Source organism: Protobothrops mucrosquamatus, unplaced genomic scaffold (assembly GCF_001527695.2).
Source record: "Protobothrops mucrosquamatus isolate PMUCROS unplaced genomic scaffold, P.Mucros_1.0 scaffold124, whole genome shotgun sequence".
In the NCBI taxonomy this organism is placed as follows: Eukaryota; Metazoa; Chordata; class Lepidosauria; order Squamata; family Viperidae; genus Protobothrops; species Protobothrops mucrosquamatus.
The window spans coordinates 426,657-454,624 of record NW_015386491.1 but is presented as its reverse complement, the minus strand read 5'-3'; the positions used below and the strand labels follow the sequence as shown (position 1 = coordinate 454,624).

Here is a 27,968-nt window from a genome sequence, read left to right as displayed (position 1 = left end):
ATTTGGAAGCACAGCCTTGAATGAAACTGATCATTCATTGTAGAAAAATGGCATTTTTTTCAACTATGTGGTTTCAGTGTAAGTCTCAACACGTGCACATGGAAAAGGCATGGATCCAAAAGCATGATTAATTGGATTGTTCTAGATCAGTGGTGGCGAACCTATGGCACGGGTGCCAGAGGCAGCACGCAGAGCCCTCTCTGTGGGCACGCGTGCCGTCGCCCCAGTCCTAGGCCTTCAGCTGGGTTTTATAAAACTTTTTCGCTTTAGGCCTCCACCGCCATGTGCAAAAAAAAAAAAAAAGTTCAACCAATCAGTCAATTTCAACTTCTCGCGGGAAAAAAAAAGATCTTGCAAAGTTGGAATTGATTAATTGAATTTTTTAGTCCCACCCAGTCTGCCGTTACCACCGCAGCCACGCCCATCCAATGGGCCACGCCCACCCAATGGGCCACACCCACCCAGCACCCGACGATGCATAAGTGGGTTTGGGGTTGCAGTTTGGCCACTCGGTCTCTAAAAGGTTCGCCATCACTGTTCTAGATGAAAGGCTGAAAGAATTACTAAAGGATACAAAGGTGATTAGAGATTCTTAATATAAACTAGACACTTTTGGAAATGCCAGTGGAGAAACTTGGGTAAAAAAACAGACAGGGAGGAAAAGAAAAGTGACAAAATTAGAGTATAGGTAGAATGACTGCAAGAAGCAAAAGTGCAAGTCCTCTTATTTGTTTTATTGAATGAATCTCTAGGAGTCCCTACCTGTGGCTCAGAAATCTGCCTATTGAGGGCTAATCTCCTCACTGAGATCGGCCACTGATCACATCCACTTGAAGAAAAAAACCTTCTGAGTCATAGCTGCCTAGAGTTTCCCCAAACTGCGAGATGGGCGGCATATAAATTTAATAAATAAAAATTAATACAAAACTAGGATATTTCTGTCAATATTTAAGATCAGTTCTTATAACTCCAGGCTTGGTTTGTAACTTTATCTGAACAGCATCTTTTATTGTAGATCCACGTCCATGTATTTCAAATTTATATTTTCTCCTATCTTCTAAATTTAGATGGGTAGAAATAGTGAAGGGGTAGCCTTAATATTCACTTTTATCTTTCTTGGATCCTTTTTAATTTCCTTAGGTATTTAAAAAAAAATAGAGAGAGCTTGTCTTATTTTTTGGCTCTGAAGCTTTCAGACATTAATTGCTCTTTCAGTATGTTAGCTGAGTTTTTTGTTCTAGAACTGCAGCTGAACCACTGAATCTGAATATGTTAAGTTTCAATAGCCTAGAACAGAGGTTCCCAACCTTTTGGGCACCAGGGACCGGTCCCATGGAGAGAGGTTTTCCCATGGACCGGAAGTGTGTGGTTTTGTGTGCTTCCTGCATCCCATTGATGGGGTTTTGCTTGTTTGTGCGGACCGGTTGCTGGCATGCCGCAGCCTGGTACCGGTCCACGGACCGGGGGTTGGGGACCCCAGGCATAGAAGCCATATTAAATGGAGCTCCTGATTTCTTAAAAAATTAGTTTGTGAACTGCTATGAGAATAGAATTATCAAAAGGCATGTTTCATAAGAGAATAAATTGTTACAGACAACATTCGGACTTTATTGTGTCTTCTAGCATCTGAGTAAAGCTTATGATGAAGAGCTAAGAGCATATGAAGCTAGCGAAAGACTGGAACTTGCAACGATAAAAGCAAAGGCTCAGGAAATGGTAAGATGCAGAAGAAATGTGCTGATAGTTCTGTGCACTTCTTTTTAACACTAAATATTGTTTAGAACATTAATATCTGAAGGGCAACTTTTGCACTAAGTCAACTCTCATATATTTAAATTTTGGTGAGGGTTTTCTCCCCACCAAATTTACCTCAGCAGAACTTTAAATACGGGCTATCCTCAATTTACAACCGTTCACTTAGTGACCGTTTGACGTTACAAGGGCATTGAAAAAAAGTGTCCTCAGACTTACAACCATTGCAGCAGCCCTATGTTCAGAACTCAGGCGCTTGGCCACTGGCATTTATTGACGAAGGTTGCAGCATCCCGGGACCAACCGTGGTCTCCATTTGTGACCTTCCCATCTAGCTTCTGACAACCAAAAGTCAATGGGGAAAGTTGGATTTGTTTAACGACACCCTGACTCGCTTAGCAACAGCGATAATTCACTTAAGAACCGTGGCAAAAAAGGTCATAAAATCGGATGCGCCTCACTTAATAACTGCCTTGTTTAGTAACAGTAATTCTATTCCCAATTGTGGTCGTAAGTTGAAGACTACCTGAAGTGGCCACCATTTTGTCTATCTCAGACAAATCAAACAGATCAGTTTTCCTGAGACTCTTGGGAAGGAGGTCCTGTTTTTCAAAGTGTGCACTTCACATTGATTGTATTTTCACCCTGTGTTAAATTCTAGAAAGATCCAGTCATATCTGGATCACGGATGTGACTTGGTCATAAATTTTGTTTGCTGGAATCGAGATCCATAGAGCCCAGTATGAGTAACTGCTTATTCGTAGTGGTTTTTTTTAAAGGAGAAGGATAAAATTCTAGATTTGATTTTTCAACATACATTGTGTTTCCTTTTATACAGATTTTAGTTTTTTAGCTATAAAAATAATCCGTAAGGGCCTAACATTTTTCACCTAAATTTTTAAAAAACTTTTATAGATGAAGAATTTTAGGCCCTTAAAGATTATGGGAAAGACATTCTCCTATCTGTGATGACTCTGAGCAGATGTGGTTAGTAATAGGTTGTCTCTGGGATCAGAGCCAGAAAAACAGTCACTTTTAGAAGATGGCCGGAGACTTAGCATTATTTTCTGTAGTAAAATGCCACTTGGACTGTCACCAGTTATCTGATTTAAAATGGAAATAATTCACTGTTCATTTAATAGATAGAAAGATACCACAGATATGATGATACTGTGTTTCCCCGAAAAAAAGACCCGGTCTTATATATATTTTTGCCTCCAAAAGAGACAGTAGCCATTCTGGAAAACTCTGGGAGGAAACAAATACAGGAGTCTTTGTCTGTGTGAAATGGAGGATGGTGATATCTTTGGCTCCAAACCAGATATTTGAAGATGGGGGAATAAGCTGTTCTATACCTGGACAAGGCCAAGATGTGCTTTTGGTTAGTGTGAAGTGAGGCCTTTCTGCCTTTTAGGATTATATCTTTGGGCTTTCATCTTAAAGACACATAGCCACATTAATCAGCCATTGGATAGCTTAAATGTCTGATGAACAGAAAGTCACCAGCCTCTTCTTGCACTTTGGGTTTGCCTCTTTCTATATGAATCTTGAGCTGTCATTAGGATCTGCCCGTACTGGAATGACGAGTGATCCACTAACTATTTGTTCTGTGTGTGTTTGCATCGAGGAGCAAAAATACAAAGAGAACGTGCTTAAAGAAACTCCAAGAATCTCACATGCAGCAAAGATTTATTCTCGAAAAACTATACCTCGGCATTCCAAACTCAACCAGAGGATTTCAAGAGGAGGGTTTGCGAAGCCAAAAAAAGCAGCTCCAAGTAAGAACTGAACCCCTTTCTTGGTAGAGAGCCTGGCAGCCTCTGAAAGCACGTTCTTTCAGTCCGTGGGCCAAGATCACTGGCATTTTAGCCATGTATAGCTGTGAAAAACACTTTTCTGATTGCCTCCATATGTCTTAGACCTGGGCAAGGGGAGCAGAGAGTTTAGGGAGCCTTTTATCCAGCTATTTCCTCAAGGTCACGAGGAAGGCTGAGCTTCCCTGGGTGCAATTCTTTGTTAGTTCTCTTTAGTTTAGTCCAGGGGTAGGCAACCTTGGCTCTTTTATGACTCGTGGACTTCAACTCCCAGAATTCCTGAGCCAGCATGGCTCATCTTGGAAACCTCTCTTTTTCCCCCCAGCATGGCTGGCTCAGGAATTCTGGGAGTTGAAGTCCACGAGTCATAAAAGAGCCAAGGTTGCCTACCCCTGGTTTAGTCTGTCACCTGATTGGTATATCGCAGGGGTGCTGGCTGGGGAATTCTGGGAGTTGAAGTCCACAAGTCTTAAAGTGGCCAAGTTTGAGGACCCTTGCGATATTGCTTTCAAATCAGTGCTTCCCCAAGCAGAGCATTCCAACTACCTTTCCTTTCCTTCCTTTTTCTTTTCTTTTTCCTTTCCTTCTCCTCCCCCTCCTCTCGACCCAGATAAAAAAAATAACCATGAATGCTGTTCAGCTCTATAAAATTATGTGTGGGTAATTCAAGAAGAGGAGCAGCCAAAGCATTTCAGTCTTAAAAATAAAATATTCTACCTCCTTTGATTTCAAAACGTATTGATTCTACAAAAGACCACAAGGGCTCCCTAATGATTCTTTCCTGAATGCTTTATTCTCACCCAGTATGTGAAGTGCAAAAACCCCACTCTGAGTAACTTCAGATTTGTTCATCTGTTATGCAACATTGTTTAGTAATATGTTATGACAGCTGTTACACCGAACTGCTATGCTTGTTTTGAGATAGGCTAAGAACAAGGAATATTAACAATGACCATGTTAATTAAATATTTCTATGTGTTTATGATGTTTAACTGATGGAGCAAATCTATGGAGGAGAGAGTCTAAGACAGGGGTAGGCAACCTTGGCTCTTTTATGACTCGTGGACTTCAACTCCCAGAATTCCTGAGTCAGCCATGCTGAGGGGAAAGGGAAAGGTTTCCAAGCTGAGCCATGCTGGCTCAGGAATTCTGGGAGTTGAAGTCCACGTGTCATAAAAGAGCCAAGATTGCCTACCCCTGGTCTAAGATAAAGCAGCTGCCCTATCTACCGCTTAGCAGAAAAGTCACACTGATTTCTTCCTCTTTTTTTTTTAATATTCTGCCATTGCTGTTAGGGCATTTATATTACCTTCCATACAAACATAACACAATTTTTAGTCTGTATTTAGTTTAAACACAGTCAAGTATCTCATTTGGAGTTGTGGTTTCAAAGAAGAAGAACCCACATCTGTAAGAATTACATAAATATAGTAAAAACCATTAGATAACAAATTACGTATTTTCAAAAGACTCAAACAGAATTAATGCACTGAATTTCAACACCAATGTGACTTGTTTGGCTGTTGGGGTTTGCAAACTGAATCATGTGTAAACCATGGTTTATATCAGGCAAACTGCTTTTCACAACTATTGTTTAGTGTGATGTGCAAACCAATTAATGAACTATTGTTTAGTGTGATGTGCAAAACAGTTAATGCATTCCGGCTGGCCTTCAATGTCTTTTTGTCAGTTTTATTGGGCTCAATTATATCGCCTTAGCCTACAGAGGCTCCTAAAACTGTTTTTCTTGGTTCAGGATTAGAAGGTCTTTTTGAATCCAAGTATGTATCATTATTACTGTTTGGGAAAATATGGGCATAAATTCACCAGTGGTAGCTATTTCTCATTACAGATGAGACTGGTGAAGCAAGGATAATTCTCAGCTGCTATATTCCCTTAGATAGGGTACAATTGTAATTATAGAGCTGGCCAATATTCCAGTAAAGAGCTAGAGCAGAATATAAAAACCTTTTTAAAAATAATTTAGTGCTGATTGTTTTCTTGTTGAAAGATTTGAAAGATCAAGTTAGAAGCAGAGCATCCTGAAGAAAATCTATCTGGTCGCTAGGATTCAACACGACTTGATGGCACGCAATCATTTCTCTGCTCTCAAAACATGTCTGTGTGATAAATATAGGAGCCAGTTTGGTCTGGTCTAGTGCAAAGGTGTCCAACCTTGGCAACTTTAAGACCTGTGGACTTCAACTCCCAGAATTTCGCAGACATTCATGTTGAATTGAAGTCCACAAGTCTTAAAATTGCCAAGGTTGGACACCCCTGTTCTAGTGGTCAAGGCTGGAAAATGGGAGACTGTGTTCTACCCTTAGCCATGTAAGCTGGCTGGGCCAGTCCCTCTCTCTCAGCCCATCTCACCTCACAGGGATGTTGTTGTGGGGAAAATAAGAGAGGAAACTGTGTTGGATATGTTCACCACCAAGGGGGAATACAAATAATATTTTTCTAATCCTTTTAAATCTAGTTATAGCTCCTAGCCCAGGGGTAGGCAACCTTGGCTCTTTTATGACTCATGGACTTCAACTCCCAGAATTCCTGAGCCAGCATAGCCCAGCTTGGAAACCTCTCCCTTTCCCCTCAGCATGGCTGGCTCAGGAATTCTGGGAGTTGAAGTCCACGAGTCATAAAAGAGCCAAGGTTGCCTACCCCTGTCCTAGCCTAAAGTAAGCAGACCTGTTTAGATGTATTTACACATATCTACAGTTTATAAGCAAGAATGTTAAATTGAGTAATGTGACACGCATGACCATTAATTTGTATAACAGTAAGCTTAATCCCGCCTTCTCCAATCATGGCGGCTCCAGGATGGGGAAGGGAGCTTCTTTTTAATGGCAGCTCAAAGCACAAGGCCCACTTTTCAGCCGTTCATTGCTTTAGGTCTGTCTCTTTCTTTCAGTGAAAGTCAAAGAGAACGATCTCTTGCCTTTACTCCTCAAAGACTTTCCTCACATGAACATTTCTCATCCGACGATGAACAAGATGTGGCAGCAGCAGCTCTCCCAAATAGAGCGATTCAAGCCTCCCAGAGAAGGGAACCAGTGGAAACTGCAGAACGAAGTGAGTTATCTGCAGGCTTGAGAGAGTCACGGCCTTTCAAAAGGGAGGCGCAAAAAAAATGTGCCAGCAGTGGCTAAAAGATACAAACATGGGACGAAGGTCCCACGCATCAGCCGGGACTACAAGTAGTCCTCAGCTTGCGACAGTTTGTTTAGTGACTGTTCAGAGTTACAATATTGAAAAAAAGCGACTTGCGACCGTTTTATTTATATATATATAAAAGACTTCTCTCTCTCCCATATTTAGGCTGACAGGGTGTTCAAAAAGCACTCATATATATAACGGCCATTGCAGCATCCCCTTGGTCACGTGATCAAAATTCAGACTCTTGGCAACCGACTCATATTTGCAGTGTCCCGGGATCACGTGATCCCCTTTTGCGACTTTCTGACAAGCAAGGTCAATGGGGAAGCCAGATTCACTTAGCAACCGTGTTACTAACTTTACCAGTTGCAGTGATTCACTTAACAACAGTGGCAAGAAAGGTCCTAAAATGGAGCAAAGCTCACTTAACCACTGTCTTGTTTAGCAACATAAATTTGGGGCTCAATTTTGGTCATAAGTTGAGGACTCCTTGTATTGGTGGTACACCTAATTTATTTATTTATTTATTTTTGGCACATTATTAAAGGCAATGAACTGGCCAGTATATTTTTCAGTGACTCTAGGAGGGTCTTGAGATTTTTCATTCCACCGGAGCTTTATTCTTCTAGGCTGATGTCACTCAATGACTTTATGACATTGAAAAAGGAAGGAAATGGGGGAGCAGTAATGGAGAAAATGGATTACAAGTCCCGATGAAAGCACAGGGAGTAGCTTGAAAGGGGAAAGTGGGGAGAAATAGACTGGGTTGTTGTTGTGGGGAAAATAGGAGGAGGAGGAAGGATATGAGTATGTTTGCCACCTTGAATTACTTATTATACTAAGTAATAAGGGTGAGATAAAAATCAAATACATAAAATTCATCTGCCTTCAAATGTGAGGCTGGCTTTCTGTGAGTAAATCATGATGATTGGGGATAGTGGAAGTTGTAGTCCAAGCTGGCATTGAAACTATTCAGCAGGTGTTTCTGGAAGAGAGTAGATCAAGGTGGAGAAATCTTTCTTGACATCTGCTAGATTGGTTAATAGGCAGAAGCTTGATAAGTGAATGAAAAATAATGATTTAAATGAAATCTGCGGGGTCCTTGGTGCTCTCTGAGCTTGGTTGTTTTCTTACAGACATTTCATTACCCAGCTAGGTAACATCATTAGTGCTACATGAATGAAATCTGTGTACTCCTTTCAGGTACTGGAAACACTGAAGAAGCACGATCTACTTGTGGATCTTCTTAAGAGAGAGCAGGCTCACAACAGAAGATTGGTATATGTGGAAACGAGCTAATGTATTGATGATAATTTAATTTTTAAACCTATTGGTAGGCAGGCTTTCTGATCCACGTAAGGCAGTGGAGAAGACTCCAAGAATAGAACAGTATCATCAGATAACATCAATAGTTAATCAAAACATAATTCCTTCTAGCAATATATTAGAACATTATTCAGTCTCTATAAAAATATAGAGAGCTATGAGAATAAAGATATGATAAATTAAAACGCAATCATCTTGGTTGTAAACTGCTGTGGTCCTCTCTTCGGTAGCATGCAACTCTCCAATATATAATTAGTACTAGCACTAGCACTTAGACCAGTGTTTCTCAACCTTGACAATTTTAAGGCATGTGGACTTCAACTCCCAGAATTCCACAGCCAGCATTGCTGGCTGTGGAATTCTGGGAGTTGAAGTCCACATGCCTTAAAATTGTCAAGGTTGAGAAACACTGACTTAGACTTATATGCCGCTTCATGGTGCTTTACAGCCCTCTCTAAGTGGTTTTACAGAATCAGCCTATGCCCCGCCCCCCAACAATCTGGGTCCTCATTTTACCAACTTTGGAAGGATGAAAGTCTGAGTCAACTTTGAGCCGGTCAGGATCAAACTCCTGGCTGTGGGCAGAATCAGCCTGCAATATTGCATTCTAACCAGTGCACCACCAGAACTCACAATTGGGACTAAAACTGTACAATACATTGAAAAAACAACTTCAGATATTAGAAAGTAACCCTGCCATACATGGTGGAACGTTTAAGACTCCAGGCTGAAAGCAGGGCATCTTCCCAATGCATCTGGGCCTAGTAGGGTCTCAGTTCTAGGAATCATTCCCCAACAAGTCTGGGGCTTGACAAATTCCAGCTCCTGCTGCAATGCCAACCAGAAACCGGACACCCTGGAGCACTGCCACTTTTTCAGCCAGAGCTGCACCATAGGAAAGGGAAAGAGCATCCTACCCTCCGAGCATTGCTTAAATATGTGCAGAAAACGGGGGCGGCTTCCCTCCTTGGTCTTCAGGGAATCTTAATAGCTTTTCCTCGCTGGGTTTGTTTTTCAGCAAGAGTTTAGGCAGCGCATTGAGAGACAGAAATGTACACAGAATAAAACGAGAGAGAGACGCCAGCAGATTGCCCGAGCCAAAAAATACTATCAAGATTACCGGATTCAGCTGCGTGCCAAGATGATGAGGACCAGGACACGGGAGGAAAGGGTACGTTTGGGATCTCACTCTGCAGTGCTAGTAAAGAGCCAAGCCCAATTCACTTGGCCAGGTTGAGAGAGTTCGGATCAGTTTACTATGTTTTCAGCCTGGTGTGACCCCCATTTCAACAGCAAATTAGGAATGCCCACATTAGGTGGTTGGGTGCCATCGGCTGCTAGTCTGATGAATTTGGGAGGTGCTTAGATGTTGTAGTTGCCTCATACCACTCCTTAATGAAGAAGAGCAGAGAGGATTGTGCCCTGGAAAAGCAACTTTGTGTTGAGAACACTGCCACAAATGTCAGAGGGTAGTTTTAGTAAATGAACTTGAAAGTTAAAGCCAACTTAACTTACTTTTTAAAATCAAAATTGCATTTCCTGTGCTGCTATTGCTTCAAAAGGTTATTACAGGTAGTCATTGACTTAAAACCATTCATTTAATGACTGTTTGAAGTTACAATGGCACTAGAAAAAAAGGATTTATGATCATTTATCACATGACCTTTGCAGTATCTCCTCGGTCACATGATCAAAATTTGGACACTGGCATATATTTATTACGGTTGCAGAGTCCTGGAGTCATGTGATCACCTTTGTGATCTGATAAGCAGTTAATGGGGAAGCCAGATTTGTTAGAACCATGTTCTAACAAAACAACTTCAGTGATTCATTTAACAAATCGTAAAATGGGGCGAAACTCATTTAACAATTTGTCTTGCTTAGCAATAGAAATTTGGGGCTCCATTGTGGTCATAAGTTGAGGACTACCTATATTGGGAGTTCAGTAAAATGCAGATATGCATAAACACAGTGAATTAACTAGTTGGAAAGAAATGATCAGTTAATTGATTTGATTAATTGTGATTCAGGTTGATGAAGAGTAGATTATTTATGGAGAATACCTTGGGTTATTGCTTCTCCCTGTTGCTAACTTTTTAAACAATTAAACAGTACCAATTACTACATCCTTTGCATCACAAGGTAATAGAATAAGAATTTTGATCTTGTAGCAAATTTTATATTATGAAGTTCGTAATCTGCAAGGTTTTATAGTAAATGTTACAACTCCCAATGTGTTTTTCATTTCTGCTCAAGGCTAATTTGATAACAATAGAAGAATCCCCTATGGGAATAAGGAATTATCTATAAAATGGCTGGATAGCGCTTATTGAGACAAAACTGACCATCAGTTAGAATTGTCAAAAGAGAAACTAAGATTATACACTATATATGACTTTGTGACAAAGTTGGGCTTGGGACCTGTGTCTAAAGATATTATGTTCCCCTGAAATTATTTTTTTAAACAGAGCTGTTCTTATGTTTGTTAATGAAATGTCATTTTGGTAGATATTTAAACAACTGTTTGAAGAAGCCTTGGAAATTCAGAAACAAAGATTCCTTGAGTTGAGGTCGTATGCCAAGGAAAAACGTGCTGAACAAAAGAGGCAGTATCAAGATGAACTGCAATCCATGGAAAACTATTATAAAGATCAGGTAGGCTTTTGCCCCTGATATCATAAAGATGGTGCTTGATCTCTCGCAGTCCATTATTAATTTTTCTTCCACTTTCCTTTAGTTTGCAATGCTGGCTGAAGCCGTTTCAGAAGAACGTCGAGAAATCCAAACCAGAGAGCGAGCACATGTCCAGGTAAGTCTTCTCTTGTAGAGAGGGAATGCCCACTCTTTTCTCAGTGCTTTGAAGATGACTCCCAAATGTTGCAGTTGAATTTGTACACAAGAGTCCTGGTGGGGCAATGGTTAGAATGCAGAATTATTGCAGACTGACTCTGCCCATTGCCAAGAATTCGATCCTGACCGGCTCAAGATTGACTCAGTCTTCCATCCTTCCAAGGTCGGTAAAACGAGGACCCCAGATTGTTGAGGGCAATAGGCTGACTCTGTAAACCGCTTAGAGAGGGCTGTAAAGCACTATGAAGCGGTATATAAATCTTGGAGCGGTATATAAATCTAAGGGCTATTGATAAGTGTCATTGATCTGACAAAGGGGGGTTATATAGGTTTAATTATAGTTAAAATTATAATAAATAAATGGCCCAATCTCTTTTTGAAATATTTTGCTCAGCCTGCAAAGTATGCACACTTTTCCTGTAAAGTTTTAGAACTATAAATGAATTGACAGATGGCTCCTAATGGTTTCTTTTCAGACATTAAGTAAAGTGAAACGTGAACTGAGATCCAAGCTGGAGAAAGAGATTAAAGAACTGCAGGACATGATCACACATGATGATGATGATTTGTTTTTTCGAGAACTAGAAGCTGATCGGCTGAAATCCAGACTCTTGGTGGCTTCTTTTCAGTGTAACAAGAACTATCTGTTTCTTTAAAGGCCTGGCATGCTTGTATCATATCTATGTGGCTTTTTACAAGGAGACCAGAATCAAAAATATAAAATTAGCGGTTTAGTTTCCTGCCCCAAGACCAAGATTAAGTTGATGTTATGAAAATATTGCACTGATATTTTCAAAACAAGTGGTTTTAAAGACTTTGTCAATAAAGATTAGCTTCCTTACAATCACAATGCAGCTATCTCTGGATGTAACTTCTGTGGCCAAATTTTATTTTGCTCATGTAAATTGCTATCCCAGATTGGGCTAATGTTAAAAACAAATTGTAAGTTACAGTTCTTGAATCTTTCCAGGTATCACTGTCAAATTGCCTGGCTGGTCATGATTTGCTGTTATTATTTTTCTCTCCATTTTGAAGATGGGGATATTTGCTCTTCTCGTATCATCTGGCCCTTGTCCAATTTACTAAATGTTCTTAATTATATATAAAGTATTAGCTAAGCCAACAGTGCTATAAGAAGCAATTAATTTTGAAGTCATTCAAGGTAAAGAGGTATTCCCTAACCATATCTTAAATGTCAAGCCTGTTGTTTCATCCTGCCCTTTGGTTTTCTACTGAAACACATAGTGGCTTGTTGGAGAATAGCTCCACTATATGACATTTTATGAGTATTGTATCTCACACACTTTATTAGAGGAAGTGACGCCATGTATTTCCAGGGACTCTTTATCTTTATTTCTCCAGGTACTAATGGATAATGGCGATCTGTTATAAATTATATTACTTCCCTAATGGAATAGTGTGTGTGTGTGGGGGGGGGGAGTTCTTCTCTGCAGCACTATGCTTTTATATGGCTGCATCTTCTTTTCTAGGCACAAAATAGGAGAAAAACTTTTTAACATACCTTTTCCTATCCAAACACCCTCCATTAGAGATAAATCTCTTTATATAGTGAAACTAAAAGTAGGCCAGCTGTAAGAGCTGGATTTAAGCAAGTTCTACTGTAGAAAGCACTTAGCTTGCTCATCCATGTATTGACTGAGATGTAGCTTGAGAGTGGGAAATGGTTCTTTCTCTGTGACAAATTCCAGTCAGTCAATGTTGACTGATGTGGAGAGGTCCAACGGAAATCCACTCGTTTGTGGAGTGCCTCAAGGCTTGACACTCGCCTCTCCTATATAGGACAGAGTTCCCCAACGTTTCTGGGTTAGCAGCCTGGAGGAAGAGAGGAGGGAAATGTGTGCGCATGATGTGCACACGTCTGCACAAACCATCCAATTCCACAGGCCTTTTCACAATCTCTGAAGACTTAGCTCTGGGATAGGTTGGTGATGTGCCCATCTAGTGCATACTGTATAGTTTGGCAAGTTTATGTTGCTTCTTCCTCATATGGCTAGGTATATTATGGTTAGTTTTTACCTTAAGGTATTGCATTTTAATTTATCCATTATCTAGAATCAGTGCTAGGTTGGGTGATCTTATAAAACAAATAAATGCATTTTGCTATATATCAAGGCCAGATGAACAATTAAATTCCTCGTATTTGCAAAAGAAGGGGCACCAGAAACATTTGCTGCTGAAAAACTAAAGCTCATTTTTTAATTAAAATAAATAAAACGTTCATGGTATATTTTACATATAAAGTATTGCTATTTTAACACCTCAACTACCATATTTGGAAAGAACTGATCATGAACATTAGGGCCAAGTGATTATAATTGTTCTTCCACACTGTTACTGTTGTGCTGGACCACAGCAATTTGAATACTACAAATAAGTAATATTTTGTGTAATATTTCTGAGTTATATAATCCACGTGAAAAGAAAAAATCTTGAAAGGGAAATCTGGGTTGCCAGGTTTTGAACACACTTAGTCTAGGAATACAGTGAAGATCTTCTTTCTCCTTTCTCCCAACTATCTTAGTTTTTGCAAACAGCAGAATTTGATCTCAGCAGGGAATTAAAAAAAGGTGACAGCAAAAGCAGAGGAACGCAGTGGAAAAGCTTAGCGATTGTACTCTCCCCTTTAAAAAATTACAAATGTAAATATTTGACATAGAAACTCCCAAGTCAACACCATCCAATGGACAGTGGAATGATGCCTCCAAGGTTGGCCTTATTCCTATCCAGGACTTGTATGATTTCTTAAAACTACTAAGATCACTGTTGTTTTATTTAAAAATAAAAAAACAGAATTTTAAAACCTTTGACTCTGTGACAGTGCAAACAGCATTCCCTTTTGTTAATCAACTTCTGTAGGAGCTCTGTGATTTCTTAAAACTACTAAGATTTAAAAATAAAAAGCAAACAATTTTTAAAACCTTTGATGATGCTGTGACAGTGCAAACAGCATTCAATTTTATTGCTCAATTTCTGCATGGGTACATACTCAAAAAATTTTATACAGATGTATTGTTAAAGCTCATGTAACAGCTTGGTGAAAATACAATATCAATGCTAACCACATTCTGCAATAAATACAATAGAAATGGAACTGAAAAATGTGTCAGTTTGTGGCAGAAGGAAGTATATCAAATATAGGTTTATTTTAGTTGGACAAAACTTTTAGGATTTGGCAGAGTCAGAAATCTTCTAAATAAACAGTATGTCTTAAGTACAAATTGAACCTGTTAACTATATAGTGCAGTTCAAAGTTTGTAGCAATGATGTCATGCTACACTACAAATGTGATACAAAAGCACAAGTTCCTTCCATTAATGCAGCCAGTTTAACTGCACCACAGGTTTAACAGATATAGTGTTGCAGAATAAAAACAAAATAAAACAAAACAAAAATCTGTGTGCTCTGGACTCTAGTACAAACACAAACGTTTGGTAAAAATAAAAATCAGTTTAGAGAAACTGAACCTATGTGCAAAAAATAGAATACATACTGTACAAAGCACCATTACAAAACTTTACACCTAGAAATTAAACTTGAAAACGTGTCTGAGTACTTAATCATTGAATCCTAGCAAATTGTCACTATTCATATTAGCACATTCATTCCTGAAAAGAAAGCATGGAAATGTGAGGTGGCATCTCTCTTTTAATTATTCAATCCATGTTCACAATTGATGAAGAAATCCTATGGGAAAAGGGGTGCACTGGAAATAAATATTCACATTTCAACCTAAGGTAAAAATCCAAAGGTCCAGCATCATATTTCGCACTGGGAAAAGAGGCATGGCTATACATCTGCAACGGATGGGTTGGGAAAAGCTTCTGGTAAGTTGTGTGCTTTAAAGCTTTTAATGGTTTTATGCAGATAAAAAGGCACTCAGAAGACCTGAGAAATCCATTTGCATTCGTCTGCTCAGTGTTGGTCAAAGCAAGATTGCAGGTATAGTTTAATTTTGCCTAATACATATTAGACTAGCGCTGTAATAGAAGGTTCTCTGAACACAATTTAAAGTAGAGCAACAGTGCAGTCACTGTTCAAAAACATAAGTTTTGGAATGAGACCAGGTTGGATTTGCCTTCCCCAAACTTAACACCCCACTGTCTTCACTGTCAACAAATTCTTTTAGCTCTCAATTTCCGTTCTAAGATTGCTAGGTTTCATCCTGTTCAAAATGGAGGCATCTTAAATAAGAAATCTAATGGTAAGTCTACAGAAAAGGAAGAACAGGCCGATTTTCCTTATGGAGCAAAGAAACAAGGTAGGTTTTAGATACAATCTGGTTTATCCATGCTCCCGAGGAGCCCGTGTACATACAAAACAAAGGACCTGAATGGTCAATTATAAAAGGCAGGAATCCACCTTCACAGGTGCTCAGCACTCAGCGCTCGGTGGTATATGAAAACCCAGGCTCCGTAAATTCTTCATTCAACATCTAGAAAATAAATCAATACTATTCCTGAAACCTGAAAGATCAGCTGAAAAAGGCATAGATTATCCCAGAGATGATCTGAAGGAAAAGACAACTTCAGACAGGCACAAAAGAAGATATCCTAACTGGGAAATATGGGCTTGTTCCTTATCAGCTTCAAATTTATTTTATCTGGAGCGGATAAACTGATGCTCGACAGATATTTGGTAGCAAACCTTTGTAACCTATCACTGATTGTGCTGACTGGAATTGTTAGAACGTGAAAACCAAAACATCTGAAGAGCAACCAACTCCCTATCCTGGAACTAAGCTGCCAGGCATGCCTCAGTGGCGGGCTTTGATTAACTGTAATGCTGTAGAGCCCATAAACAGTAATCTAATCTACCAGAAACTTCATTGGTTCTGCTCAACTATGAATCATAAATAGACCATCTATCTTCACCGACTACTATACTACAACTGTCTCAATTTGTGCAATCGCTTCTTCTTCCAATATTTCTGCCTTTTGCATTAACAAAGGTACCATGAAATTCTTTCAAAACAAACAGTCAAATGAAAACCACTTTTATCCTCAAAATGCAATTATGTGCCAGATGGAATTGGCAACTAACACATAAAAACCTGCTGGACTCCAGGATCAGCATTTGGACCAAGTCAGAAAAGAAACACTACACAGTGAACACGCTTTTGCCCTTCTTGCCTTTTCTTCACATTCTTTTAAAACGTTTTCTTAAAGATCGGCCAGCAAAGTACGCAGTTTCCAAAGTGTAATTGGCACTCTTGATTATCATAATAAAAAAGTGGCGGCTTACAAATTAGTTATTAGAGCATGCACTGCATTGTTTACTGTCCCTTGATTCTCAGTGGAAAGGTAAGCACTGAACTGTTAACATTCAGCACTGCTGAATGAGGGCTCGTTCACATATGCAAGCTCTACTTTAATCTGCCACACAGGTAAGAAGGACATACTGTATACTTAATGGAAAATATTAGCATTAGCCACTGCTGATACTGATTATGACATTCAGCAATTTTTATACCGGCTGCTGTTCTTGTCATAGCAGCCACACAGAATTACACAGAAAGCTTCAAGATGTGAGCCATCTTCAACAAATGCATGCCTTAACAATTAAGGACTGTGTTCAAAAGTATATAAGCCACCGGTATTAGAAGATGCCTTTTTGTTTTTTAAGCATTCCACATATGCTTGCATTAAAACAAAGACAAATTCCTATGTATCTGAACCAGCTACTTATCAGAGCACATTATATACCACATCATCGCTGAATCGACTGTATTGTGGTTCCCCCCTCCTTATTCGTCACTACCACAAACTCATTGACTACAAGCAGTTCAAAGTAAAGGCAATTTTTTCTGGATCAGATTATTGAGCAACAACTAATATACAGTGCAGGTTGGTTGTATCTGAACATAAAAGCTTTGGTTGATTTGATATCCACAGAGTGTTTTTGAACAATCAACTGATGATCTATGAAGGCTAATGATATCATCCATATATGTTTAGGAGTCTTAAAAAATGCAGCAGTTCCATTTAAAATGGAAAGCATTTTTTTTTAAAAAAAACGCCTCAAGTATTGACTTTTTACAAAAAATGCTCATTTAAAAAATGCTGAACGCCTACATTTTTAAAAAGGGCTTTCCACATTTACCACAAAGTACTGTACTAAATGCAGTGCAATTTAACTTGGACTAAGATTCTGCTAGAGAAATCTGACTGAAGAAAAGACCCAAACCTTATAATTCATGCTCAAGAAATGTAAGAATCCTGACACAGGACCACTGAAATTAAACTTGTAACACAGAATAAAATCATTCCACTGTATAAGAAAATATAGTTTATACTGTGAAGTGGCCTTACTTTAAAAGGTTTGTGATCCGTTTAGCCAATTTTATGCAAAAATTAGAATAATCAAAATACTTTATTTTAAAAAATAGCAAGTACAGGTGCTTGTCCAGAATCACATGTATATAAGTCAGCTGGAATGTGGCTTGTACCAAGAGCTGTCCCTTGGACCTCTGATAGTAGAAATCAGGTAAGCAAATAAATCAGATCACCTTTTATAAAAAATAGTAGTCGTCTTTCAAAGAGAATACTGCTTAACTGTTGAAATGAAGGAAAAGTCAGCATTCTGCAGGTTCAAGATACTAGTTTTTAATAGCAGCTGAATTATTTCTTGGCAGCAGCCACAGAACATTTTTCTTGAATGAAGAATTCCAAAAATGGTCCTTTCCCTCATATCGTCCTCTAGTAGAAAAGGGGAGGGGTTTTTTTTCCTATATTTCAAGCATTTATGGTATCATGGCTGAGGAAAGGATTTTCTGCTTGGAGTATAAATATAGTTCCACGCAGGTCTGCAAACAATCATTCCACGGCAAACCCACATGTTTCTTCAATGGCGGTTAGCAGCTTTTCATAGAGCTTCTCATAGCTTTCGTAAGGAGGAATGTCTATCCGATTGAAGCTGTAAGCAAACAACAAAGAAGAAGCCTTTCAGCTTATAATGTTCATAGTTCAAATAGGCAATGCAACTAATACTGATCGATAATGGTGCGTTACCTATTTTTAATGGTGTGTTATTGTTATAAGAACATAGTTCCTACGGGATAGAAACTAGATCCAACTAGCAGAAGACATATATTGGAGCAACGTAGATAAAACTGGTTGCTTATCTATAACTGGATTTTCTTGATCATCTCTGAATCCCCGCAAATAGGTTGTGCATTTTGCAAACCTCATTTATAAACTTTTAGAGTCTAGTGCAGTGGTGGCAAACCTATGGCACGGGTGCCAGAGGCGGCACTCGGAGCCCTCTCTGTGGGCACACGTGCCGTTGCCCCAGCCTTGCCTCCCCCCGTGACCCCCTCTCCAGCAGCCCCCCTGAAAGAGAGTCGCCCCCGAGCATGGCCCACACGGAGCAGGGCAGCCAAGGACATGGCAGCCAGGCAGCGTAGACAAGACTCTGCCCTCACACCCCATCATGCAGTTAATGCTGCAGGGCGCGGGCAGAGGGTGTAGCCGCCATAGTGCTGCTGGGCTGCTTGGGCAATCTGCGGCAGGCCCTGTAGGCGGTGAGTGGTCCTGTGGGCAGGCAGGGCGGGAGATGGGCAGAGCAGGGGCGGGACAAGGGGTGGAGCAGGGTGGGGCCAGTTTTTGGGCACTCGGTCTCTAAAAGGTTCACCATCACTGGTCTAATGACAGTGTGGTCAAGTTGTAACAGAGTTGGATTAGTGGGGAGATGCAGATTCGTGCCCACTCTCAACCACAGAGATTCACTTTGGGCCAGTCACTCACTCTTTGCTCACCGTTCCTCACAGAGGTTTTTGCACAGTAGTAGGGAAACACAGACTTTGTTCTTCACTCAATAGTGAATAGTGAAACCAATGCTAAATAAAAACACGAACAAAATATTGGAGAAAGTTCTAGAGCCATCCGGGAGTATTACATTACTAGCACAGTTCCTGCTGAACTCTTCAGTTCAGAAGAACATTTATCCAAAGTATTAGGTCCTCTGAGACTTAAGGAGAATCTGAAGATAGGACACATAGGGGTATCATTTGAAACACTGCAATTAAATGAAACCACTTCTTCATTATGGGCTCTGTGATTCACACAGACAGATGAGTAGCAAGCCAGCAACTTATCCAGAGAGGGGGTTGCCTGGTCATCATAAAGTGGCCAGAGAGAGTTCTTGCAAGGACAACACTTCTCTGGGAGAAACAGATCTAGTCTTTGCTGAGCCCATGTAGCTGCCTGGCCACAGCTTCAGTAAGTGAATTCTTTGAAGGAAAGCTCTTGGCTGTTATTACCCTTAAAAAATTACCCTTAAATTAAAAGGGCCATTGCTGCTTAGCCAGCTTGTAAACCAATGGTTGCTACTATACATTTAGAGAAATGCTGGTGGGAGAGCATCAGCCCTTAAATCTTGGAAGGCCAAAAATAAATGCTGGTCCTGGCAGAATAAGAGAAGACAAATATAGAAGATATATCAAAAGGAAGATAGAGTTGATCAATTGTTTTATCTGGCTATTAATCTGCCCATAACAACATTTAAATTTTAACTGCATCATCTGATTTCTGGATAAGGCAGTGGTGGCGGCAGCAACAAAGCCTGACTGTGGGCAAAGAATATTGGAAAACTGATTTAACCTCTCCTGTATAGCACAGAATTAGACAGTAATAATTAAAATAAGAGCAGTTCCCTCTCCTTTCCCTCTATAAAAGATTCTTGATCTGGTAAGAATTTGAGAGTACAATAGTTGGCTTCGCCCTGAAGTCTCTTGCTTTCTTCAATAAGCTTGGAATCATAAGGATGAGAACTGGGGGAAAAAAATTGCATGTTGTAGATGTGGTCCTTGCTTATCAGCCACAACCGGGACCATCAGCTCAGTTGCTAAGTTACATTAAACATTGCTACATGAAAAATCATATGAACGTGCTGGAGTTAAAATCTCATTTCTGCTTCAGTTGTTAAGCAAATCATCTTAGCCCTTAAAATGAGACCTCACATGATAATAACTTATAATTTCATGTCTGCACTCTCTGTCAATTCTGCTTACTGGAAACTGGTTGTGAAACTCGCAAATGGCAATCCTGTGACTGCAAGACACTGTAACAGCCGTAAATACAAGAATTGGTCACAAAACTGTTTCTTTTTCCAACTCTCGTAATGGTTGTTAAACAAGGTATTAGGTAAACAAGGACTACATGTACCAGATTCTCTAAATGCCAGTTTTGTAAACATGTCAATCTTCTGTGTGATCTTCTCTAGTGCAAAAAAAAAAATCAAAATAAGAGTGAGGAGTTTGTTTCTATACTGTCTTGTGAAATATGGCCCAAATGGTAAGGATTATGAAAGGAGGATAGGAGTGGATTGATAAACACCTTTCCAAGGATTGATTTATTATTTTGAGGAAGAGCAGAGGAAAGTTAAAAGAAAGAAAATTAAAGAATTTAAATACAATGATGTTAAAGGATGAAGATGAAGGATGACTGACTCTATGGTCATCACAAACAATGTGAATACCATAGGCATGGGTGCTGCGTTTAACTCTGTGGCATACATAGTGGGCAAGGTTCCCACCAGAGAAGGGTCCCAACAGAGTTGGGTAGAAATGAATAATCTTTATATATAAATCATAGAGCTCATGATGAGGAAGCAACATTACACCATCCCAAGATCGAAATAAAATACAGAAAACAGAACAGTCATCTGGAACTCTATCATTCTGAGATAAGCCACCAAGTAAATGATAGAGTTTATTTCCAATAGGTACACTTGGACTGAGTATCAGAGTTCCACACATACACCTACTCTTTGGATTTCACTCACATGGTATCAGCAATTCTGAATGTAAACACAGATAGATGCAGATTATTGGCAAAATTGCTTGCCTATTTTGTCCTCCAAGATGAAACATTGGAATGACATTAAAGAAATTCTCTTCCAATAAGTAATCAATTGACATCAGTACACCAAGGTTTGTAAAATGTGATTTGGCAATTTACTGAGGCAAATTCCGTGATCTTTATAGTTTTACTTTCAGCTCACACATTAATGTTCTCACAAAGGAACCACTTATTGTGATTCAAGTGACTTAAAATGAGTAAACTATGTTAGTTATCTAAATGAGTGGTAAATATTTGGGTTCCCTTATGCATGTAGACAGGGTTTGTTGACACATTTCAAGGTTTGAATCTTGATCACCATGTGCAGTTGAGTTTACGTAAACCTAGAGCATCGGACAATTGTATTTTACAAACCGAAGGAGGGATTTTATATTAGCTTACCTAAAGCTAATCAATTTTTAAAAATATTTTAAAAATAACGTACTGCTTTATGAAGCTATACACATGGCTGAAAAATTACTACAACAATGTGACACACAGATTGCATTAATATTTAGGAAACTCTTGGCACAAAAAACAACTAGTAGTAACGGGAAAATATTAACATGTTAAAGTTTTAATTTCAAGTGAAAACCCACTTTGATGGAACCAACACAAACACTGGGTCTTGTAAGGTTGCCCCTCTTGGTATTGTTGAATTACAATTCCACAAAGTCCAAGGGACCATGACCACTGTTGAGAGATGCTGGAACTGAAGTTTGACATCATTTGGAAAATTAATGTACCACCACATAATTGGTCTATCTCAACTGACTGTGGAGTCCATCTGTGTCTTTAAGAGCTTTGAGATTTTTATCAGATTGTTAGTTGAGCGGGAAAACTGAAAAAGTAAGTCAGCACACATGCAACTTATAAACATGGATAATCTTTCATTTTATACCACAACATTTCCAGCATAACCAATGCTGAATTCTTTTTATTAATGGTTTCTGTAACGTGACCTTTTATTGAACTAGATTAATCATGTTTTTGAACTTGAAGCATTAACAACCAATTAATCTCTAATATAACTTCATAACTTCAATATAGAAAAAGGCTAACAGAGAACAACTCCTGACTTACCAGGTATGAGCTTTTGGCAGATTATTTGTGCTGGCATCAATCTGGTGAATGGTAAACAGTCTTGGGCCAGCAGCACCTGGAATTGCATCAAAGACAATGCTGTTCAATACAGGCAGTCCTCAACCTATGGCCACAACTGACCCCCACATTTCCATTGCTAAGCAAGGCAGGGATTAAGTGAGTTTTGCCCCATTTTATGACCTTTTCTGCCACAGGTGTTAAGCAAATCACTGTAGATGTTAAGTGAATATCACAGTCGTTAAGTGAATCCAGCTTCATCGACTTTGCTTGTCAGAAGTCAGATGGGAAGGTTACAAACGGGGATCACATGACCCTGGGATAGTGCAACTGTCATAATTATTATCCAGTCGCCAAGCACCCGAATTTTGATCACATGACCATGGGGATGCTGCAACGGTCATGTGAAAAATGGTCATAAGTCACTTTTTTCAGTACCTTTGTGACTTTGAATGGTCACTAAATAAAAGGTTGTAAGTCGAGGACTACCTGTATTACACGGCATTAATCAAAGAACATACTACAGGTCAATGAAGCAAACACTATGATACTGCACAAGGAAGGATGTGCACGTGAGCAAGCACATGTCAATACAAGGTACACGTGTGCATAGTATATCTTACTGAGGAAGTTCTTTCTTCCCCAAATATACTCCATTAAGGTTGATCTAAGACTTTATGCTGGACACTGGACAACTATTAATTATGCAAATCAAAGTTATATTTCAATTAATGTGTAAAACAACTCTAGAAGCATACACTGTTTCTAAAGATATGTCCTTCATGAACTAGTAACTAGCATACTTATAAAATTCAAGTTACATGCTATGGGCCACAGCATGCAAGATGTGGATCTCACTGTGCCCATGAAAATAAAGTAAAACCAAGAAAATCTGAGATATGAGTTTGATACTCTGCAAAATAAATGGGAATTATTACCAAGACAACTATGGTTAAATTAAATGCATCAAATAATGCCAATATTTGGATGAATGGACGAAGCAAATTGATAAAATGAAATTAAATTGAACTGCATGCAGGTTTACCCACTGAAAATAGGGCGTGAGTAGCCACGGCCCCTTCAAATACGATTAAAGCTGCCACACATTTCAGCTCAGGTACTTAATCAAAAATCTGTTTTGCGGTACATATTATGAAACACTACTTTGGAAAGGATAACGTTTGTGGCAGTAAACTGGACTCAAGACAGCCCTAGAGATTATTGTTTTTACCTTGTAATGCTTTGAAACCCTGAAGAGGCACTCTGGATGATCCGGTCACAAACTGTAGCAATCGAGCCCTCCTCTCTTCATCAAAGAGCTCCACAGCTTTCCAGAACCACTTGACAATGTTGCTATCGGGGGTGCAATGTTTTAACCTTGTGTTGGCCTTCCAGTCGTTCACGTCTATTTTCCCAAGGCCACAAATGATGAGCTATTCAAAACGGCACATGCGAAAGATCAATGGCATTAACTACATGCAACTATGACTTAAAATCAGAGACTACTAAACCTCAGGGACAGAGGAAGAAGATACTGTTTAACTTTCAATGATAATTGCCCTATGCCCAGTATGAAATGATAGTTTCAGATTTGATGACTGAAGGCATCTTTCCCCCCCAAACAGAAGTGGTCCCAATTTTAACACCTAACCAGAATTGCTTGGCAAGTGGGCATCATAAAAACTGAATGATAAAACAAATAAACAAAAAGCACGTATTTTCTATATCTGACAAGTCTCATAAGTAAGATCAACCGTACAAGGGGTAGAATATCTGGGACGTTATGTAGGAAATGGTGATCAAAATTCTTTTTCTATGAACTGTATGACTTGATTCAGAAGCTGCCAGAAGCTACTGTTTAGCTCAGTAATCTATGATGTTTTTCCAGACTGAAGATCTCGCAAGTTTTTGAGGGACCTGCTGGGGACCATACTGCAAAGTAATTTGGGCAAAAACAAACATTCAATGTGATGTTATTTCGTTTAAATTTAAATAAAATCCAATACATTTTATTCTAGCCAGGGGAGTTTGGGGCTGGCGGGCATTCTTTTTCCAACTGCCCGGTTTCTAGCAAGAGGCAGATCTGGAACTTCTGTTTTTGGAGTGAGGAGAACAGGCAGTCGAACAGAACAGAACAAAACAGAATGAGAATGACAAAGTTCATAAAGGAGAGAACGTTACAGACTTCTCCATCTTTTCATACTAGGTAAATCTGGTTTACAATGATAAGATCTTATAGACAGGACTTCTACAAACATCTCATTGAGCTGCTCACTTTCAGCTCCGATTACTGGCCACATTTACAAAGCGCAGCTTTGTGCCTCTCTTGTGTTTATCTGAGAGTCTACATGGTCTATGCGTCTGCATGATTTTTGCTGAAAATGCATCAGAAAAGAGGAAAATTTCCCACATGCCCTCTCTCACGCACCCCCCCATATAGAAGAAAAACATTGATAATTAACAAACTAACCTCTAGTTCCTTCTCATCAAATGTTTTCAGCAGATGCTGTGGAATTACTTCATTAAAACCCTTCTGCAGAGCCAGGAACTGAGCTTCAATTCCTCTTAAAAACCGCCAGTTTACATATAACCTGTAAAGAAGCACCACAATTGTCACTACAATGTTTTCTTTTCTGTACACAAACTGCAGGTTCTGTTACCTGAAATAACTGCTCTAAGGCACAAGGGTAAGGCAATCAAAATATTGTAAAATAAATTAATACAAAACATTTAGGTGCTAAATGTACCTTATTAATTTATGACAATTCTCTCTGGACAGAACACCATTAACAAGTAAACTTTTAAAATACCTGACATATTCTTTTTTATTCTCTTCTGTGACAGGAATGCTTTTGCCATTGGGCTTAAGTTCATGCTGTATGATTTCACCATATGCATTGTGCTCCACACAAAATGTGTGGTCTAAGACTCCTGTAATATCATTCTCACTGAAAAAAAAGACATAAAAACAATTAAAATGTGAATGTCTAGGCATACTGTACATTTTTAGTCTCAAACAAAACAATACCAAATATTTATTTCCACAGAGCAATCTCTCCAATATCAATCTAAATAGGTGGCGTATTTTCCCCTTCTTTTTCTTCATTAAACTTTTCTCATAAAAGAATTAATGAAATTCTAAAACATTCTGAAATATGAAGAATCTTCCCACTCAAAATTGAGACTTTCCAAAGCTATCAGTCTCCTTGTGCGGCTTTCAAACGATTATGAAACTAAAATGACAATTGCAGAATAGTTGTTTCTCCTAGTTTTAGTTTAAGAGGCGAAGGGAGGATGAATTTCTGGCATGTGGTAGATTACTTCTAGTGTCGATAAACATAATGTGTGGAAACTACTAAATTAATGGAGGGGTACAGTATGTGAGTAAATTCAAGTATATGGGAGAAATTTTGGAACAATAATAAATTTAAGAAAAGATGCCACAGAGCATCTCAAAAGAAATAATAACCTTCAAGAGGCAAGGAGTGGATATCTGAAAGAATTTAAATAATCCTAATTTAGTTTAACAAAGCCACTAAATAAAAATGAGTAGTATATATCCATTCCAGAAACAGTATAATTTTAAAGGGTAAGTACATACAGTATCCATACTAAGCTGTTGTGAAGATCTGGGTCAACTAGTTCCATGTCATCCAATGTAATTGACTTTCCTAGCAGCTGTTTATAAAAAGGCAACGTAAAGCCCCCATCAATATAATGTCCGTGAAACACAGCCATCCCCATGATTCGACCAACAAAGTGGAAGTAGGATAAATGTTCCTGGAATTGAAAGAACATATATAATCAGGATCAAATCAGATTCTTCTAGCACAATTTCTAAGCATATTCTACTGTACAGCAGGTTCTATCAAATATCACAAGATAAGTAAGAGTAATAAAAGCATTTGTTTTACTTCCACCAGTGAACATCTGATTGTGTATAAATTATTTTTATTCAAAAACTCATTTTCTAAGCCAATCTTATGATTAAATAATAGGTGTAGCTATAGCATTTACGCTTGCAGCCCTTTCTAAGCATTTTACAGAGTCAGCCTATGGCCCCCAACAATCTGAGTCCTCATTTTACCAACCTCAGAAGGATGGAAGGCTGAGTCAACCTTGAGCTGCTCAGAATCGAATTGCTGGCAGTCGGCGGAGTTAGCCTGCAATAATTCTGCATTCTAACCACTGCGCCATCACACAATATAATGTCCTTATATTTAGCCTAATGTTTTCTTACAACGTAAACTTTTTAGCAGATTTGTGCCCGTCCATTTTTTTAATCTAATGGCTCACATTTATTTAAACCTGCTGGTCAAATGCAGCATGAGCCTTAAAGTATTTTGTCATACCGGATTAACAGCAGAATCTGGATTTATCTGTAAAGTATAGATGTCATCACGGGAATACTGGAAGAGGCCATAATACGGATTCAGCATTTCATGGGATAGCAAATACAGCCATTCCCTGAAGAAAACACAAACATTGCCAACAAGTGTTTGAAATCTATACAAGATGCTTTGTCAAATTTTGGAAAGAGGTGGGGCAAAAAATGAAAATTTTGGAAGAAATCGTTGGGACAAAGGCTAGGCAGAATTACGGTAGCAAGAAAAGAGAGAAGCAGCTTTAGTTCCTTGTCTAGAATTTTATACAGGTAGTCCTTGACTTACAATCAGAATTGAGCTGAACCTTTCTGTTGTTAAGCAAGGCAGCTGTTACGTGACTTTTGCCCCTTTTACCACTTTTCTTGCCACACTTGTTAAGTGAATCACAGCTATTGTTAAGTAAGTAATGCGGTTGTTAAGTGAATCTGGCTTCGCCAATGACTTTTGCTTGTCAGGACACAAAAGGTGATCGCATCTCACACACACACACACACACACACACACACACACGCCCGGGACACTGCAACCATCATAAATACATGCCAGTTGCCAAGCTTCCAAATTTCGTTCACGTGACCATGAGGATGCTGCAACAGTCATGTGAAAAATGATCATAAAATCACTTTTTTCAGTGCCTTTGTAACTTTGAATGGTCACTAAATAAATGGCTGTAAGTCAAGGACTAGCTGTATTTCCATGGAGAAGTACTCTGTAAAATAAGGAAGTACACCGGGAAGAAAACATTGGTAGAAATTACATAGTGATATTCTAGGATTCAAGCTGTATTTTATTATTTTGTATTTAAGAAAAAGAGACAAGCGTTAAGATTATATTTACTCAGACAAGCCAAAAGAAAAAGAAAAACCAGCTTTTTAGCTAAACTGAACATTTTTTTTTCTATTTAAAATTGTATGTACAAAAAAGAAAAGAAAAGAAAACAAATCATTAATCCAATTAGAACTGTTGGCATTTACTTTTTTTAGATTTAAAATACAGGATATTAATTTAAGGGCACAAAACATACAAGTATGTCTTAGGAATTTAAATTACCATGAAACTTTTTTTTTTACTGCTTCTGCTCACTGGAAATGTAATTCTGATTATGACAGTCTCATGGCATATGGTTCAACTCAGCCTCAGCATGCTAAAATATGCTGAAATAGGCCATCACTTGCTATTACTTTAAAAGTTTACATTTTGAAGTGCTAAATAAACTTGTTTCCCTTGGTAAATATTAGCTTAAGTAACGGAAACCTCCTCTCGCCACCAATGAATAGAATTTCCCAGCCTTTCAGAGATCTACTTTTCTGGCTCTGATTCACTTAATCTCATTGCTGATAGGTTTGTTCATGCCAAAATGAATTGAATTGGAAGACAACTGCCGAACATTACTTAGAAGCACCCTATTCTATTTAACAATATAGATAAAACATTACTAAAGAAAGCTGTGGATTAAATTTGAATGGAAGGAAAGAGGGTTTGCTACTAAGAGGCTCATAAAGCACTGGCTGATGTTTATGTACAGTACAAATATAAAAGATTAAGAACCACCCCATTCCTCATTTCCTTAGTTGTACAAGACAGAACTGTTCAAGAAATTAGAATAGAATAGAGCTGGAAGGGACCTTGGAGGTCTTCTAGTCCAGCCCCCTGCTCAAGCAGAAGAACCTATACCATTTCAGACAAGTGACTGTCTAATCTCTTCTTAAAAACATCCAGTGATGGAG

General features: G+C 38.8%; 2 protein-coding genes across 2 annotated transcripts in view; one reads left to right on the top strand and one right to left on the bottom strand.

Moving 5' to 3' along the window:
• The window catches only part of CEP95 (centrosomal protein 95), a 38,047-nt gene extending 25,723 nt beyond the window's left edge, over positions 1-12,324 (top strand). Inside the window, exons 15-22 of the mRNA XM_015812968.1 lie at positions 1,624-1,716; positions 3,380-3,530; positions 6,478-6,638; positions 7,926-8,000; positions 9,067-9,219; positions 10,557-10,703; positions 10,786-10,857; positions 11,375-12,324. Coding sequence (XP_015668454.1) covers positions 1,624-1,716; positions 3,380-3,530; positions 6,478-6,638; positions 7,926-8,000; positions 9,067-9,219; positions 10,557-10,703; positions 10,786-10,857; positions 11,375-11,554 — 1,032 coding nt within the window. The 3' untranslated portion in view covers positions 11,555-12,324. The remainder of the gene's footprint in view (positions 1-1,623; positions 1,717-3,379; positions 3,531-6,477; positions 6,639-7,925; positions 8,001-9,066; positions 9,220-10,556; positions 10,704-10,785; positions 10,858-11,374) is intronic.
• A 5,178-nt stretch (positions 12,325-17,502) lies between these two features.
• SMURF2 (SMAD specific E3 ubiquitin protein ligase 2) overlaps positions 17,503-27,968 on the bottom strand; it is a 35,279-nt gene continuing 24,813 nt past the window's right edge. Inside the window, exons 11-17 of the mRNA XM_015812959.1 lie at positions 26,209-26,323; positions 25,458-25,636; positions 24,667-24,804; positions 24,327-24,447; positions 23,088-23,289; positions 21,839-21,914; positions 17,503-17,831 (exon numbers count right to left, since the gene is read on the bottom strand). Of these exons, the coding sequence (XP_015668445.1) occupies positions 17,732-17,831; positions 21,839-21,914; positions 23,088-23,289; positions 24,327-24,447; positions 24,667-24,804; positions 25,458-25,636; positions 26,209-26,323 (931 nt within the window). The 3' untranslated portion in view covers positions 17,503-17,731. The remainder of the gene's footprint in view (positions 17,832-21,838; positions 21,915-23,087; positions 23,290-24,326; positions 24,448-24,666; positions 24,805-25,457; positions 25,637-26,208; positions 26,324-27,968) is intronic.